The sequence below is a fragment of the Setaria viridis genome, chromosome 9, assembly GCF_005286985.2.
Source record: "Setaria viridis chromosome 9, Setaria_viridis_v4.0, whole genome shotgun sequence".
NCBI classification, from domain to species: domain Eukaryota; kingdom Viridiplantae; phylum Streptophyta; class Magnoliopsida; order Poales; family Poaceae; genus Setaria; species Setaria viridis.
This window is the reverse complement of record NC_048271.2, coordinates 6,601,248-6,620,204: the sequence shown is the minus strand read 5'-3', so window position 1 is coordinate 6,620,204 and position 18,957 is coordinate 6,601,248. Positions and strand designations below refer to the sequence as shown.

The 18,957-nt window shown below is 48.1% G+C and overlaps 1 protein-coding gene and 1 non-coding gene across 2 annotated transcripts; both read right to left on the bottom strand.

Moving 5' to 3' along the window:
• Positions 1-10,027: 10,027 nt before the first annotated feature.
• On the bottom strand, positions 10,028-10,166 carry LOC117841165 (small nucleolar RNA Z247). The gene has a single exon (XR_004637193.1). It is a non-coding gene; the product is annotated as a small nucleolar RNA Z247 (small nucleolar RNA).
• A 6,276-nt stretch (positions 10,167-16,442) lies between these two features.
• LOC117837080 (EPIDERMAL PATTERNING FACTOR-like protein 2) lies at positions 16,443-18,888 on the bottom strand. The gene is made up of 3 exons (XM_034716650.2): positions 17,299-18,888; positions 17,145-17,182; positions 16,443-17,049 (listed from the first exon to the last, which is right to left on the bottom strand). Exons 1-3 carry the CDS (start codon positions 17,372-17,374, stop codon positions 16,774-16,776), a joined length of 390 nt encoding a protein of 129 aa, XP_034572541.1. The 5' UTR covers positions 17,375-18,888; the 3' UTR covers positions 16,443-16,773.
• Positions 18,889-18,957: the final 69 nt, after the last annotated feature.

Genomic DNA, 18,957 nt, shown 5'->3' with positions numbered 1-18,957 from the left:
TTTTTCTGCTTCATAACTTAATCATTGCCTGGAATCATTTATCATTTCTCTATGTTATTAGTGTCGTCCGAGCTTATTCTTATCATAACCTACTACCTCTTAGGTGCAATTCTCGCTATGCATCTTATACAAGTATGAGCATAGCTAGAATTGCATTATTTTGGGGTTGGAGGGAATATATACCATCATCTATTACATTGTTGCTACCATTAACGTTAGCACTACATAAACCATTTCATATACCATCAAGTCACTATGCTGCTACTATCATTAAAGTTGACACTACTTAACCACTTCACAGACCATTGTCTCAGTATACTGTTACTGTCATGCGAGAGTTGACACTACTTGTTTGACCAAGTTTATAAAAAAAAACATCAACATATACCACATCAAACAAGCTACACTATATTTCATAAAAAAAGTACAGTATAAAAATATATTTCATAATAGATCCAATAAATAATACTAAGTAAATGTTGTAGTTTTTCAATAAGCTCAGTCGAACCGAAGATAATTTGATTTAGGATAAAGCTTATATTTGGGATGGATGGAGTCCTTAGTAAATAGTAACCACGTAGCATCGGCTCACTATGTTATTTCCCAATCTAGATCCAAATACAAATAAGTAACAATTAAGGGTCTAAAGTCAATCATTCTAATTTTTCACTACATACGAATATTACAATAAAAAGTAGCAATGAAAGTGTTAATCCTTTAGTTATTTGTGACTGGAGGGAGCATTGCTACCATTAGAGTTTTCACTACCTAACCAATTAGTGGTATTTATCATTATTTCATATATTCCCTTTTCCATCATTTAATTATTTCCCTACTACGGTTAGAGTCTTAGAGTTGAATCCTACTATCATGTCTTTGCTATTAAGATTTCATTTGGATTGAACCGTCTAAAATACCTCTCATGGTGTGTGTTTGAACCTCTTAAGATAAGTCACCCGTTCTTATCTCACTTATATGCCAAGTAACTTATTTGTGGGATCACCTTCAGTCCCATTTTCGCATGTAAGAAAACATAAAGGAGGTCCACCTTCTTCTGTTGGTGAGCAAAACATGGATATCCTATCAACTAAAAGAAATGGTGCAAGTTTTGCCTTTTCTTGCCAATTTAATCCGGCCCCTCGGTGGAGATAAGCCCCATGGTCGCTTGGATAAGCCGCATTGCATTTCTTCTCTACAAACGTAGAAGAATCTGCAACCAAGTACCGCACACATGAAAGTCGAGGACTAGCCAGCGACTAGACACGGCCTAGAAGGAAACTTAAGACGTCTATAGAACGAGTCCACTTTCCACCGCATCTAGGCACGAGCTACTCGCTTAACAAACACAAGACAACTAAACAAAAGGAGTACGGCGTACACTCACATCCCCAACTAAAACCAAATGATCACATCCTCAACTTAAGCAAAGCCTTCTTGTCGTGCCAACACTATCACGCTCTTTTTAATTACCAGTCGTATGTGCATGAACAAATTACGTCGACGTAGATTAAACTATGGTCCGAGATGAGGTTGCTCTGTCCTCCAATTAAACACTTGCTTAATTGCCACACCAAGACAGGGTGGGGTGTAGTCAATGCGTCACACATCATGACTAATCTGAATACTTTGCCGGTAAATGATTGGTTCTCGGGCACATTGAATAATGCTGGCCATGTTATCCTAATGTGTACGGCCTCCCTGGTAGGGTGATGCTCCATGAGAAAATGACCTGGCCATAAAATTACTCGGCACATTCTGTCAAGGATGTAAAGCTGAAGTGCTTAGCTTCGCGTTCTTTATCGATAGATAGAGCAAATGATTGAAGGAGGTGTATCCCCTTCTGACCTCTGACTGGTTGGTTAGCGGCGTCGAAAACGGCTACAGTTTGTCCATTTCCCCATCCACATCCTCCAACTACACGACCGAGAAATTCACCAAAAAACAAGTTTCTAAAATTGCACAGAAACAGTAGTGTAGCATATTTCACTACGTACAGTATCATTCTGGATATCCCATGGACTCGTACTTCGTTTTCGATCACGCGTTGATTTTTTTGCCAATGATGCCCGGTGACTACCACTAGCGAGAGAGACATATTCGATTTCCCCTCTAAGCAGCACAGGTGACAGGTAGCTGGCCTGTCCGCCGATCGCCGTCGCCGACGCACTGGCCGGCGGCCCGGCGGGTCCAGACGCTACGCCACCGTCCCTGTCCCACATGGACAGAGTGGATGGCCGAGCGCCACCTCACCCGCCCCCATCACGCGGCCCCCGTATTTAGCGCGCGAATCCGCAAATTTCGCCTACCGTTTTAAAAGAGATAATTTCTTATTTGATATCAGACATATTATTTGACACGATCCGTTCCTTTCTGATCCGTATTTTTTTTCCTTTCTTATTTGATACTGAAGTTCCCAGATTGACACTCTATTCAATTTTCCAGCCTACCACCGTTAAATTCCCTACGGAAAGACGATTTTACCCCTGTGGGTCCCACCACCCTTCTTCCTCCTCTCCTCCCCTTCTCCCTCCTCTGTTCCACACCGCACGGGCTATTGCTCTGCCTAGGCCACCGTCGAGAAGTTGGCCCGCCGTTGTACCTCCTCCGCTCGGCCGCCACCCACCGTCCCGCCCTCCATGCCGACGCGCGAGCCCAGCTACGCCTCCCTCCCTCCCCCCCCCCCCCCCCCGCGTTCGTCCTCGTCACCCCACGGGGCCGGCCGCACCCCTCCCCGCCGCTCTATTTTGGTCGCGATGGCCGTCCCCACCCCTTCCCATGCTCGCCGATGGATCTGCCGCAGGCCGCAGGGGCGGCACCTGCGGGGAGCGGGCCCATGAGGTTGTTTCATGTGAGCGCACGGAGCCGGCGGCATTTGAGGATTGAGGTCGGGAGGGAGCCGTTGAGGGCATTGCACGAGAGGTCGAGGATCTGGAGGAAGGCTAGGCAACCAAGCTCCTCGGGGAGCGGACCGTCGAGCGCATTCCCGTAAAGGATGAGGTTCTGGAGCGCGGGCGGGCCAAAGACGAGCTCGAGCGGGATGGGGCCGAAGAGGCGGTTGCTACGGAGGTTGAGGTGGCGCAGCGAGGACGGGAGCGGCGGCGTCAGGAGCGCCGCGACGAGGCGCTTCTTGGGGAGGGAGAGCGCGACGACGCTGCGGGGCTGGGTGGCGTCGGTGGAGGAGGAGGGGCACGCGACGCCGTTCCAGGCGTAGGGTCCGCGGTGGTGGCGTCCCAGTTGGCGAGCGCCCCCGTGGGGTCCTGGACAACCGCCGCCTTGAACGCCAGTAGCGCGTGAGCGTCTCAGCGGTGGAGAGGGGAAGGAGGAGCTGGAGACCTCCACGTGGCATCCGACCGCCGGGCGTCGCGATCGTGCCGATGCCGTGGCAGCCAGCCCCCGTCGCCGCGCACCAGCACCCCCGCGTCGCGTCGCGTCGGATGGTCGGTGTGGAGTAGAGGGAGAAGGAGAGGAGAGGAGGTAGAAGGGTGTGGAGCAGGGGCAAAATCATCTTTTTGCAGGGAATTTAACGGTGGTCGGATGGAAAATCGAACATAGTCTCAATTTGTGAATGAAAGTTGAAGTTAGTGTCAAATAAGGAAGGAAAAAATTTTAAGGACCAAGGAAGGAACGAGTCATTCGTCTCGTGTCAAATAAGTAATTATCTCATTTTAAGTAATTATCTCATTTTAAAATTGTCGTGGCGATCGATCAGGAGGCCGGAGACCCTGATCTCGATCGCCATCGCAGATCCAGCTCCCGGATCATTGGTTGCTTGGGCAATTGCTCCTCTCCCTACGAGTTTCGAGCTTCCAACCTCCGTGCCCATCCAATCTTGCGCGTCGCGTCACCAAGGTCGAACAAATTCAGATGGGCTGGGATACCGACTTTTTTATTTTTTAGCTTTTTTTGAAAGATTCTTACAAATAGGCTCCTAGCGGAAACATTTCAAAATCTGAACCCTTAGCTTGGCGCAATCCACGCTGGCGCCAAGCTTACACGTCTCGTTGCCTGAGGGTTTGATGCCAAGGTCGTTGCGCCGTCGGTGACGTGGGTGCTGACATGGCAGGGGCTTGGCGCCGTAGATCTTGGCGCTAAGCTGTTACCCTGTAGCTCTTGGTGCTTCGAACGAAAATATGTATAATTATTCCGAGAAGCATGCAACAAACCACACTACGGTTTAGCTGGTTAGGACATGCGCTTCTTATCCCAAAGGTCTGGGTTCGAACCCCAACGGAGAAAAAAAAATAAATGTAGCAAAAAAAAATTCAATACTTGGGTTGGAACTAGACCTTTGGGATAAGATGCGCACGTCTTAATCAGCTGAACCGTACTGTGGTTTGTTGCATGCTCCTCGAAATAATTATACATGTTTCATTAGAAACGCCAAGAGCTATAAGGTAATAGCCTGACGCCATCGACGTTGGCGTTAAGCCGCCTGCCATGTCAGCACCCACATCACCGACGGCACAACGATCTTGGCACCAAACCCTCTGGCGCCGAGACGTGTAAGCTTGGTGCCAACATGGATGGTGCCAAGCTAAGGGTCCAGATTTTGAAATGTTTCCGTCGGGAGCCTATTTGCGAGAATCTTAAAAAAAAAGCTAAAAAACCAAAAAAGTCAGGGCTGGGATATATGTGTACGTACATATACAAGTATATAGTATACGAGGTGCCCACCTGGAGCTGTACTACTTCGTACTATGCGTTGTCTTCGTTCTCTCGCACACGGACAAGGCGAATGGACCACATCACATGGCATGGGTGAGCGCGCTGGACCATCCTAAAAGCACATGCACGCATGGAGCCTTGTTGTGATCTTACGGTGATGCGGGGCCGGCTGGGTCCTCGGCGAGGGTGCGGCGGCGGCGAGGCGGCTGCATCCTGAAATGATCCCGCGCGGCGCTCGCTCCCTCCGCCGGCTGACCCCGATCCGTGTCGTTGCGGCACGCGCGCGACGCCGGCCGTTGTCGTCGCCGCCGGATTGATCTGTCGTCCTTGGCATTACGTGTATGGTGTTGTCGTAGCTTTGCATTTTCTCCGCCGGTGGGTTCGGCCGGGTGGACCCGGGGCATCAGCGCTTATGCTGTGCCTTCGTCGCGGCCGCGCTTATCGGTGCCCGGCACGGCCCCTCGGCTAGCCACATGGATGGAGCCGGGCAACATGCGCCTGGTCGTTCCTAGCTCGAGTGTTCGACGGGTCCCCAGCAACTCCTTGTTGATGTCACGGGATCCGCATCTTCCGTCGATCGAAAACGATGTTGGTGAGAACAGCTGCTTCGTGTGGCCATTTGCCATCATGCGATGGAGTATTGAGGTAAGTATGCCAGCGAAGTTACCCGGATAAGAACGGAGTACGGCTGACTCTACTCACGGTCATTTCGAGCGACATGTAGTACACGAACATCTTTGATATTGACACATGGAATACGGGGACCGGATGGGTTCATCATTGATGAGAACTGCAGCTGCTGCATGGACACAGGAGGACAGGGAGTGGTCCAACTGCCGAGCCCATCGCCGCCCCCATGCCACGCATGCTCCTGACACTCCGAGAACATTCACAGTTCCATCATCCATGGAGGATGGAGAGGACCAGTCACCTCCTGAGAACCAACCTACTCGATCACCGGTCCTCAAGTCCGATCCTGTGACAACTGCAACAGCCTCCATTTCACATTTTCACTTACAGCGCACCACCGAGCCAAGATCTAGCAACTGAGACCGGCCGGTTCAGACGGATTATATATATTACATTTTTTCTACCACGCGAGGGAGGCGATCGAGAAGGGAAGCTCTCGTTGACGGGACATTTAAATTTTTTGCCACTGCATGCGATGTTCACTTAATCCCTCTCACATTCACTCATCTCACATGGATGGCAAATCTGTTGCCACTCACCCCCAAATAGTGGCAAATAGTTAATTATTTCCTCGTTGACGAGCGGCAGTAACCCCCCGCACCCCCCCCCCCCCCCGCGCGCGCGCACGAGCACACGTCGCTGAAAGAATTGATATATAGGAGCATCTCAAAGACTCCACACAGATTATAATTATAATTGGCGGTTGCTATAAATCCGATTCGAGTTGTGTAGGATTACATAGCTAAATAAACTGCCTTATCTATAACTGAATCTGAGTCCTGAACAACCTGAGAATTTACATCAGAGATTATATCTCTATCGCTAATACCCTCTCTCAATTTGAAGCTTCTGTTGACTGAAGATTTAGATTATGCACAAAATTATTCATCTGGCGCAAAGATAGAGCTTTGGTAAATCCATCACTAGCTGATCTCCTGAAGGAATGAACCGTACCTGAAGTTGCTTATTCATAACTCGTTCTCGAACAAAGCGGAAGTCAATCTCTATATGCTTTGCTCTAGCATGAAACACCGGATTAGCAGACAGATATGTTGCTCTCAAATTATCACACCACAACACAGAAGTGTCTTTAATTCTTATTCCAAGTTCGGCCAACAGAGATTCCAGCCAAATTATCTCCGTCGTTGCATTTGCTATGGATTTATATTCAGCTTCAGTGCTTGACCTGGAAACTGTAGCTTGCTTTCTGGCACTTCAGGACACAAGATTGGAACCGGAAAATATCGCAAACCCTCCTGTAGACCTCCTATCGTCAACGCTTCCAGCCCAATCGGAGTCTGAAAATCCACTGACAAGAGTAGACGAACACTTCTGAATTTTCAAGCTCAAATTTATAGTGTACCGTATGTACCTCAATATGCGCTTAACTGCAGTCCAATGCAGTGCGGTGGGCGAATGCAGGAACCGGCAAACCTTATTCGCAGAATATGACAAATCCGGCCGTGTCAATGTTAAATATTGGAGAGCTCCAACCACACTTCTATACCAAGTACTATCTTCAGCACTTAACGGTTCACCTTCATGACTTGAAAGTTTTTCCGACGACGACAATGGAGTACTAGATGGCTTGCACTTGCTCATGCCAACTTGCTCCAGGAAGTCACTTGCATATTTGCTTTGAGAGAGAAGTATACAACCCTTTCCTTTCTTGACCTCGATACCCAGGAAATAATGCAGCTCACCAAGATCTTTTAATGCAAAGTATTTCCTTAAATCCTTTAGTAATGCCGCAATAGCTTCTGATGATGAACTTGTACCAATGATATCATCAACATAGACGAGCATATAAATTGTCACATTCCCTTTTCTATAAATAAACTGCGACGTATCTGACTTAGAGGCAACGAAACCGAGACTAATCAACTTCGAGCTCAATCTCGAGTACCAGGCTCTAGGCGCCTGCTTCAGACCATAAATAGCTTTGTCCAACTTGCAAACAAAGTCTGGTTTACTCTAATCTTCAAAACTTGGTGGCTGCTTCATATAAACTTTCTCTTCCAAAACACCATGCAAGAACGCGTTCTGTACATCTAACTGTCGAAGACACCATCCTCGAGAGACTGCAATAGATAATACCAGCCTCACTGTAGCAATTTTAACAACAGGATTGAAAGTGTCCTTATAATCAATCCCATACCGTTGTTTGAAACCTTTGGCCACTAATCTGGCTTTATATCTGTCTATGCTACCATCAACTCTTTTCTTGATTTATAAACCCATTTGCAATCAATTAAATTTCTACCCACGTCGTCAGGAACAAGATGCCATGTCCCATTGCGTATTAATGCATCATATTCTTCTTGCATTGCTTGCCGCCATTTAGGATCTCCAAGAGCCTCTTGCACAGAATCAGGTTCACCAGTAGAGAAAAAGAAACCATAACGAATCATACCATCATACATTTTCTTCGGCTTGACAATACCACTCTGCAGCCTGATTTGTCATCGTTGCACTAGAGACGGAGCAGGAGAACCAGATCCTGGCGCTGGCGCATCTGCCGCAGAGGATCCGGCGGAGGGATTTTGAGCGGGAGGCCCTGGCGCGCTGGACGGAGCTGAAACGGAGGGCCCCCTATGCGGCAAGCTGTCATGCGCTGCATGTGAGCGGACATGCGGAATGGCGCGCGCTGCATGCAAGCTGATGGGCGGACTGGAGCGCGCTGCAGGCGGGCTGACGAGCGAGCCACCGCGTGAGCCGAGGAACGAGCTAACCTGCGAGCCGTCACGTGCTGTAGGCGAGCCAAGGAGCGGCCGTCGGGCGAGCCAAGCGCGGCAGGCGCAGGAGTTGTGCCGCCGGCACCTTCTGCCGCCAAATCTTCCTGGAGTGCCGCGACGTGATCTTCTACAGGCGGAAGTAGAACATAGGGAGGAACGCCAGGAACCCCTTCTGCCGCCATATCTCCATCTGCCTGTAAACCACCACTTGTGCCAGGAATATTAGTAGCATTAGTAATATCAGAAGCAACACAATTTTCATCCCCCGATTATGAAGATGATCAGGAAGAAGAACAATTTCCTTGCGGAGTTGGGCACCCACATTAGGATGAAGTTTCATGAACGGAAAAACAGCTTCATCAAAGACAACATCGCGTGAGATATAGATCCGACTGGTGCAGATGTCGAGACATTTGAAACCCTTGTGCATGGAACTATAACCAAGGAAAGCACATTGGGTAGATCAAAAAGAAAACATCCTGGTGTTATATGGTCGAAGGTTTGACCAACATGCGCAGCCAAAAATGTGCAGGTTCTCATAACTCGGCTTCTCTTGAAGAAGACGCTCTGCAGGTGTCTCATAATTTATGGCCTTGCATGGCAGCAGATTAATAAGATACGTGGCAGTGAGAAGAGCTTGATCCCAAAATTTTAATGGCATAGAAGCATGCGCAAGGAGAGCTAGACCAACCTCGATCATGTGCCGGTGCTTTCGTTCTACCGCACCATTCTGTTGGTGAGCATGCGGACAGGGTACTCGATGGGTAATGCCAATGCGCTAAAAAAAGAAATTTAATTTCTCATACTCTCCTCCCTAGTTAGATTGTAGATAGAGGATTTTCTTGTTAAATTTTCTTTCAACGAGATTTTGAAAGTCTTGAAAGACTCTAAAAACATCAGACTTTTGGCGCAAGAGATAGATCTAGGTAAATTTACTGTAGTCGTTGATAAAGCTGACATAGTAGAGATAGCGGCCAGGAGCTGGTCCCCAAACGTCAGAATAAACCAAATCAAACGGAGCACTGGAAATTTTATTTGAAATAGAATAAGAAAGTTGATGGCTCTTGGCCCTTTGACAAGAATCGCAAACATACTCCAAATTCTTATCACTAGCACACGACAAATTATTTGAACTAAGCACTCTTTCAATAATAGGAATAGCTGGATGGTCTAGCTGACTATGCCATCTAGAAGTAGACAGCTTGTTAACTTCATAAGCTTGTTTTCCTGGACCTTCTTTAGATGAATCCAACGCTAGGGGATAGATACCACCTTTGCATCTACCTTGATGTAGGATTTTCTTCGTGTCCTGATCCTTGAGAAGAAAGAAATTCGGATGAAATTCAAGGAAAGTATTGTTATCTCACGCTACTTTGTGGACGGAAACGAGTTTTTTATGTGACCTGGGAACACGAAGAATATTCTTAAGATGTAAGCTTTTATGAGGGGTATGAAAAATTGTATGCCCGTTATTACTAATTTTCATACCTCATCCGCTGGCAGTGTGAACTTGATCACGCCCGGTGTACTTTTCACGTACTGTCAGCTTCTCCAATTCGCTAGGCACATGATCAGTAGCACCGCTGTCAGCATACCAGTTTGTATCATACCATAACCTGTTTCTGCAGCACCTGCTATCTTGCTATATTGTTGATCACCATCATCATAGCGGTACCAACACCTTGGAGCTTCATGTCCAACTTTCTTGCAGATCTGACACTGCACCTTTTTCTTGGCTGAATTGGCACCACTGTTATTGCCGATTTGTGGTTGTCCTCCACGTCCCTGACCATGCGCGCCACAGCTTTAGCCAAACCGGCCACCACGGCCACCACTGCCACACCTGTTTCCACGTCCACGGTTGAAACCGCGACCACAAGAGGCTGAATTTGCTGAAGATTGAAACTTTCCCGCTTCTTGGAACATCTCCAACCGCAGGTCATACTCCATAAGTTGTGAGTACAGATCCAAAAGTGAAATAGCATCACCACGGCCAAGCATAAAGGACACAAAAGGATGATAATTGAAATCTAAACCATTGAGAATATGCACCACAACTTCATCATCTCCAATAGACTTACCAACGGCTGCAAGCTCATCCTTGATATTTTGCATCTTGTTGAAGTAAGCTGACGTACTCAGATTTCCCTTCTTCAGAGTCGCTAGTTGCATGCGCAGATTAGTAACCCGAGCTCTTGATTACGCCGCGAACATGATCTCCGGTGCTTTCCACGCTTCAGCAGAGGTTGTCGCAGTCTCCACTCCTGCTAGTACTTCCCTGGTAATTGAATTTAGCAGGTAGCTGAGGAGTTGCTGGTCTTTGCTTACCCACGAATCGTACTCGGGGTTAGAGACTTCTTTCTAGATCCTTCCACCACAATCTCCAAGATCTTGCTTGGCGCCAGCACAGTGCCTTCCAGGATCCCAACGAGCTGAGCACCGCGAACAGCCGGGAGGAATTGCGCCTTCCACATGACATAATTGTCCCGCGTGAGTTTCTCCGAGATCGTCGACCCGAGTTGAGCCGAGAGAGAAGAGGATGCGCCGGCCATGGTGGAGTTTCAGGCATGAGTAGTAGATGTATCTAGGAAGAGGTTGCTCTAATTACCGTAAAAGAATTGGTAGAACTGTAGTTGCCTATGTTGACGCGTTAATATATAGGAGCATCTTAAAGACTCCAGACAAATTACAATTAGCGGTTGCTAGAAGTCCGGTTCGGTTATATAGGATTACATATTGAAGATAAAGCTAAACAAACTGTCTTATCTATAACTGAACATGAGTCCTGAACAACCAAAAAATTTACATCAGAGATTATATCTCTATCGCTAATAGTTGCGGCTTGTGCCGTGTCGGCTAGCTAACATGGGACATCTTCTACGTACTCTAGCGCCATGCAGTGGCCGCGGTTTTCTCCGCGGAGTCAGGTACGCCACGGGTCTCGCACGGTAGTCTTTACCACTCCATCCGGCGCTACCGTCTGAGATACCGACTCGCTCGATCGGTCGCCGGCGTGCACCCCTGTCCCTGCGTTCCTTGGCGATGATAATATTCGCCCTCTGTCGCCGTCGTCTCCACTGCGGGCTCATGCGTGCATTCCAAGCGGAGATACGCAGCGATCTATATATACACGGGTAATCCTCCGACGCACGACCCGTCGACCGTCGTGGCAGCGAGATCTCTCCGGCCAGGCTCCGCTGGCTCGACCGCCGCAGCCCTGCCGCGCGGTCCGTGCGCGGTCGCCTTCGTCGTCACCTTGCTGATCGGTGAGACGGCGAGTAGCTAGAGATCAGACCGGCCAGCCGGGGACGACTCCTTGGCTTCCACGTCACGCCGCATCTGGCGCATGCACGTGCACGACGAGCAGGTCGTTCCAGAACCAAACGCCGGGCCCGGGCCCGGGCCCAGACGCCGGTGTCTATGTGTATCCGTATAGCGAACCTACTATAATATATCGTGATCCGTGAAGCGCCGGTGACTTGACCGGAGAGAGAAGATGACGACGACGCCTCACAAGCCACAACTAGCCTCGTATAGCGCCAGCACATGCGCTAGCACAGTTGCACGACCATAGTATATTGTTACGGGAGCATCTCTCTCGTTTCCCCAACCATATAAGGTTATAAATACAAGTTGGACCCACTAAAAAAATACAACAACAATTGGGCTAACTACGTTTGTGTCAATGATTTGAAACTGATGAGCGTACCACTAAAAAGGACACAGGTGCATATCTGATTTCAAACCCAACAAAACTGCTACCGGACCAATGTCTTTGACTAACGGCGTCCTCTTGATCCCGATGGATGGCAAACTTGCGATTTTTTAACGGCAACTGAAGCTATGAGCAGGTTAGAGCATCTCGAAGACTCTATTGATTTTTTATCCAAGTTTGCAAAAAGATTTCTCTCTTCTTAACAGACTATCCATTTCCCATTCTTCAAATCCTAACAACTACTTTCCTCTCTAAAAATCCATACTCTCCATCCACTCCAACAGCAACAGCCTCTCCATTTTGCAGTTTCCATTTTGGTAAATTGGCTTGCCAAGTTTAGCAAGTGTGAGGAGAAATTTAGCAAGTCTGGTGGGATGGAGAGCCAAATAGCAACTCGGTTGGATAATAATTTTCTTATCAACTCGCTAAATTTTAACTTGGAAAGTTAAATAGCAACTCTGTTGAAGTTGCTTTTAAGAGCAGTGCCTGATCGGATAGGCAGTTTGCCATACAAATGGTGCCGGGCATGTACTTGTGTGCTGTACTATTTTTTTTAATAAAGTGGGTGCTGTACTAGCTAGCGTTGACATGCAGCAGTTAGTATTTATCCGGGCGCCACATCTTTTGCAGTCAGCAGTTCAGCACACGCCCGCCAATGTCCCATGCTCCACGCACGTGTTCCACACGGCCGCCCACGCCACCGGCGAGGCCGTACCGGCGCCCGAGAGTGGTGGTGTGGTCACGGGACACGCGCGCCGACAGGCAAGAACCAAGAGCGCAGCACGATTAGGGCCTTGTTCAGTTCCCCCTTCTCCCAACTTGACACTATGCAAAAAGAAGATTCCCATCGCATCAAATTTACGGTACATGCATGGAATACTAAATGTAGACGAAATCAAAAATTAATTGTACAGTTTTGTTGTACTTTGCGAGACGAATCTTTTGAGCCTAGTCAATGTTTGGACAATAATTCACAAATATAAACGAAATGCTACAGTTATACATTTATGGTAAAATGCAAACTTTGCCACTTCCAATTTGGGAAGGCCCACAGATGGCAGCCAGGAAGTCCGGGACAGGCGCAGGGGAGAGGGGCAACTGGGCCAGAGACGGCAGCGGCGCCAACGGAAAATCACGCACAGGCACTCACATACCCACACGCACACTCGTCCTTACGAACACACGTACATAATCCGACTGAGCCGGTAAATTCTCGAGATTGACAAAGTGACCACTAGCACCTCGTTGTCAACGGGCACGTCACCTACCACTGAACGAATAGCGCCGGTTAATTCCTGAAAATCCAGAAAAATACAAGCAACAGTGCCGAATCGATGACTCAAATCCTGGTAGGCAAGTTTCACCACAAGGATCTTTACCGGCTGAACTACACTCATGCCTTGTTTAGTTCACCTCCAAATCCCAACTTTGGTACTATGCAAAAAGAAGATTCTTCATCACATCAAATTTGCGGTACATGCATGGAGTACTAAATGTAGATGAAATTAAAAACTAATTGCACAGTTTTGTTGTACTTTGCGAGATGAATCTTTTGAGCCTAATTAGTCAATGTTTGGACAATAATTCACAAATACAAACGAAACGCTACAGTGTGCTACAGTGCTAGCACAGTGATTTTGGCACTCCAAAATTGGGCATCTAAACATGGCCTCAGTTCGAGCCAGCATAAGATATTTGCAAGACTTGGTTACCCTTCAATAATCGTTCTTGTTACTGCAAATGGTTACCATGTTTATCTAGGGTTACCATGTACTGGTGCACACGTTTGACCCCAATTCGCAATGACGTACGTAGTAATCCATTCGTGGTAACTACCATTTGAATTTCACGCGAGCTCAAAGTATTAAGAGGCGAATTGAGTATAACTCAGCTGTTAAGATTAGTAGAACATTCCAGATGATTCGCCCGTCGCACTTTTGGAGTCAATTTGTACAGCAAACTACGATTGACGTGCTTAATGTTTTGCGCCTAACCCTTCGTCAGGAACAGGCACGCCCACTCGCCCAAGTAGCGCGGTGGCGCAGGCATGCAGGTGGAGGTGGTTGGTGCCCTGGTAGCGAGTGGTAGGATAGTTTTGAGGCCTGTTCGCTTCAGTTTATCAGCCGATTTATCAGAGTATTTTCCTCTCACAACAAATCAGCCGTTTCAGCTTTTCAGCCGACTTATAAGCTCAGCCGAACAGGCCGTTGGGCTCTGTGGCATCGACTAATGATGATGGGGGCAGGGCCCGCTACGTGCTACCAAACAAACAATAGCACCAGGGGACGAAACGTTTTACAAGCCCACGTGGAGCCAGCAAGTTAAAGAGGCCCATATTACGTACAAGCCCATCGAATAAATTTTCCATTTCCGAGAATGCACGATTAACTCGGAAACACACAATACTTCCTCTTTTTTTGCGAAGAACACACACAATACTTCCTGCTACCAAAACTGTTTTGAATTCAGTTCCAAAAAATCTATTTGAATTTATTCGATGGTATTATATGTTCCAAAATTCATTAAATAAACTTGTATGCTTCTTTTTTTAAAAACAACAACAACAACAATACTTGGATGCCCATTTAGTCATTTACTCCTACTCTACTGCGATATTGCATCCTACATGGCTGCACCCATTTGACTGGTGGTAACTTGGAACTAGCAATACCTCTCATGATTGCCGTCCCGTCTTGACTCTCGGCTGCGGCCGTTCCTCTTGACTCTTGAGCAATGGCTTGGCATAAATGTCCCGGATGCTCTCCTTGCGCAAAGTGAAACGGAGGGGGACAAAGGAGACAGGGAGGCTTCAACTCCTTGCCAACTGCCAGGGTAGGCAGGGGCGCGGACGTGACATGACCTCTTGCGAGGAGTAGGAAATCGAGAGCTCTCTTGATGACTCGAGTGAGAATTCATGGGGGCTCAGCACTGTCCCTTTCTTTCTTGTTCCCAGGTGGGCAGGCAAAGATTCGGCTCCGCGTGAATGCATGCAGTGGGCTTTTATCAAGACATGGGTTGATCCAGAGCATCTAATTGCGACTTCTGAATGCTTGATTTGAGTTTAACTTTGTGCCTTGTTTTGTTGGCATTTTGCATACATTTTCTGACTTTCAGCCCTTGTTTACTTCCCACAAAACTCCCAACTTTGATACTATGCAAAAAGAAGATTCCCCATCACATCAAACTTGCGGTACATGCATGGAGTACTAAATGTAGACGAAATCAAAAACTAATTGCACAGTTTTGTTGTACTTTGCGAGACGAATCTTTTGAGCCTAATTAGTCAATATTTGGACAATAATTCACAAATACAAACGAAACGCTACAGTGTCGCATTTATAGCAAAATGCCAATTTGGTACCTCCCAACTTCCCAAGTAAACAAGGGCTCAATGAGGCTGACGCAAAGAGCAGCAAGAATTGTACAGTCCTGCCTTCTACCATGATTGCCGTGATTGTCTAAGTAATTAGGCCCTGTTTGGATACAAACTTCTAAAGTTTAGTAGTGTACTAAAGTTTAGGATCCTTAAATTGGTAGTCCTAAAGTTTAGTACAGGGCTGTTTGGATGGACTACTAATCTTTAGGATTTTAGAGAGAAAATGTCATTTTTACCCCTCAATTACTCCTTTAAACTACCCTGCACTGTCCACGTCATTAATGCATACGAGGGTAATAGGGGTAAAGGGGACTTGGGGACCACTTTTAGGAGAAATAGGATCCATTAGGACCCCTTGGCCCTCCTAATGAAAATGACCCTCCTAAAGTTTAGGAGTGCACTTTTAGGACCCATGTTTGGACGCACAAGTCTTAAAAGTGTCCTAAAAGTGAACTTCTAATCTTTAGGAGGGTGTATCCAAACAGGGCCTAGTATAATGAATAAGTATAGCTAGTGCTGAAGACGTTAGACGTCTACAGCATTTGTACAGTGTTTATGCAACGAGATTGCTGTTATATTTTTTACTACCATGATTGCTTTGAGTCTGTGACCGACTTGCGAACGAAGCCCTTGTTCTCTTCCCACAAAACTCCCAACTTTGACACTATGCAAAAAGAAGATTCCCCATCACATCAAACTTGCGGTACATGCATGGAGTACTAAGTGTAGACGAAATCAAAAACTATTTGCACAGTTTTGTTGTACTTTGCGAGACGAATCTTTTGAGCCTAATTAGTCAATATTTGGACAATAATTCACAAATACAAACGAAACGCTATAGTGTTGCTACAGTAATTTGGCACCTCCCAAATTCGCGAAGTAAACAAGGGCGAAGCCGATTCCCAGAGGACATGTTCTCTGCTCTGCTCTGCTCTGTATCAAATGCTTACGGTACAGGTTCTTCAAGAGAAAGAAGACATGCTGAGCAATGATGCGCATACATCCAAAGGTCGAAAAGTGTTTTGTCCTACTATTTCGGAGTCCTCTTCTTTTTACAATTCTATATATATCTCTCAAGAACAACAACGAAAATAAACGCAAAATTATTCGTTGCTGAATTCCTTACTCACAATTGTTGCTACTTGGCTATTATACTAAACCTCGTCATGCACATAAGTAGTCTACCAACGTTGGACATTTTCTGCATATATACTGCGTGAACCATCTTTGTAAAGAAATAGAACTTTACTCAAGCGTCGGATTAGATGGAGGCATGGAGATCTTCTCAAGAACTGGAATGGTAATGCCACGCTACTGACTGATGCACAGAGGACATCACTCTCTGCTCTGATTAATTACACTACAATATCCTAGCTTAATGGCTAGCACGAAGTAGTAATAAGAAACAGTTCTTGAAGCGAGTCGTCAAGCGACTGATCACCAGCCAAACTACAAATAAAGCACCTATGGCTTACCAAAACCTAGTTAGCGATGAGAACAAGTGTATGTGATCATGGATCATCCAGCAACTGAAAACTAGTAACTATATCATGGGCTCGGCATCAGCAGGTAGAGGCCAGGTCACAGCCGGATCACGGATCCAGGGCTCGCCGGTCCGCGCAGCGGCACTTCCAGTTGAGGGGCTTGTAGTCGGTGTAGCTCTCCTGGACCCTGTCGCCACCGGCGGCGGCGGCCCTGCTGAACAGGCGGGCGCGGCCGGGCTCGGCCTCGCCCCTGCCGCCGTCGACCCGCGGCGCGACCGGCACCTGCACCGCCTCGCAGCGCCCGCACGGCGCGCACTTGCCCTCGCACCGCGGCGGCCTCGACCCGATTAGCGACTCCGCCATCGTCGCTGCGCCCTCGCCGGCCTGCACTCGACATTGCATACCAGCACAAGCGATTGGTTGGTTGGGTCGACATGAACCATGGCGCGCGCGAGAGGAAGGAGAAAAAAAATACTGACCTTCGGTGGATCCTTGGGCTGGAAACGCAGCGCTCTACCTGCAATTAAAGAAAGGGACATACTTGCATGAACAATCTAAGAATGAAGGCAGGGAAAATCAGGGGATCGGAGCAGGAGCAGCTAGAGGTTTAGGCAGGCAAAAGATGATTTTTACCTTCGGTAGCGTGCAGGCCGTGAGAGGATAGCAGGAGGAGAAGCAGCAGGGATGAGGAGTAAAGCTGGAGTTCCATGAGAGCTCAGGCTTGACTGAACGTCGCCTAGCTCCAGCTAGCCACTCTGAATGAGGTCGGCAACAGTAGCTAGGGTGCCCGGCTTATATCGGGCGGAGGATGCTGCAGCACCACTGCACCAGCATGCTCACTGTTCACATGGGCAGGGGTTCCTTGTGGCTGTGGTGTTGGCCTGTTGGGAATCAATGAGAGAGAGAGAGAGGTCCAGAGAGAGAAAGGCAGCCGGGCAGGAGGTGATGTACAGCAGTGTACCACGGATCAGGTCATTGAATGCGTCTGAATCCTGTGACCATAAAGACTTGCGCCGGCCATTGCTTCCGGCTGTTCGGCAGCAGCGAGGAGCACAAAAGCTGGAGGAGAGAGAGGAGAGGAGCGGCCACGGATGGCTGACTGGCTGAGGAGCTGGCCGCAGAGACCGGCGGCAATGCAAAAATGACGCGAGCCTTGCACGCTCAGGGGGCACGGATTGCTGAGGTCCTTTGCTGAAGCACCACTCCATGAAAAGCAAAATAATGCAATTTTGGTACACGCTGAAGCAGTGTGAAGCCTGCCCCTAAACCCTGAGAAGAAGGGTAAGCAGGGGAGATGCAAAAGCGAGAGCCTTTACATAGAGGTAGCCAGGCTTGCTGCCAAAAGAAAGGGGCCCGGGCCATGTCCGGTGCAGATTCTCCCCCTGCGGAAAGGGATCACAGAGAGGTCCAAGAATTCAAGAGACAGCTGAATGGCATTGGAGAAAGAAAGAAAGAAGCTGGTAGTGTAGCGCTTGACACCTGCTGCTACGCCCTTCACCCTGATGAGTGATGACCTCTGAATTCTGAATTTCTGATGGCTGCTACTCGGGGTAGCCACGTGCACAAACCTTTTTTTTTTCTCCCAAGGTTTTGCTTGATTTTTACACTTTCGAATTCTTCATCCGAGCACTGGGTGGTCAGGTGGATAGCCAGTCGAATGAAGCTAGCCAAGAAACAGTGCAGCACTGCGGGGCGCGACGGTCATCGCAGCGTGCAACGGATAGAGAATTGAAAGAGGTTCAGGTCAAGCTGAAAACCCTGCTACAGCACTAGAGCAGCAAGGCGATGCAGCATATTACGCGACAGGAAGTCAACAGCCGTAGTTCCCGGCATGCATGGGTTCTCTGTTCGAGAGGCCAAAGGAACAGCAGGTTCGTTTTATTGCACTGTCTGCTGCATGGATCATGGACAACGAATTGTGTTGGTGGACTGCAGGTCCAGGACCGGGGAACAGAAAAAAGAAACGAATCTCGGAAACAACTGGGCCGGCCGCTTAGTCACCACGGCCTCTTAGGCTGCTCACATTAGCCCATATACGATATTATTTGGGCCTAGTTCACAAACACAAATACCCCGGAACCAACTAAAAGGGCCGAGCGAGAACGGCAATCAAGCAAGCCGGCCGGTGCGGAATTGTGGACGAGGCCGGGCCGAGTCGAGAGGCAGGGATGGACATAGCCATCGCCCAAGCCTATTAACAGGAGCTCGGCAAAATCTCCCTCTCCTTCCTGATCTGCCACTTCGTCTTCACAGGCACGCACATGTGGTGGCTGACCGCCGCGCTCACTTTCG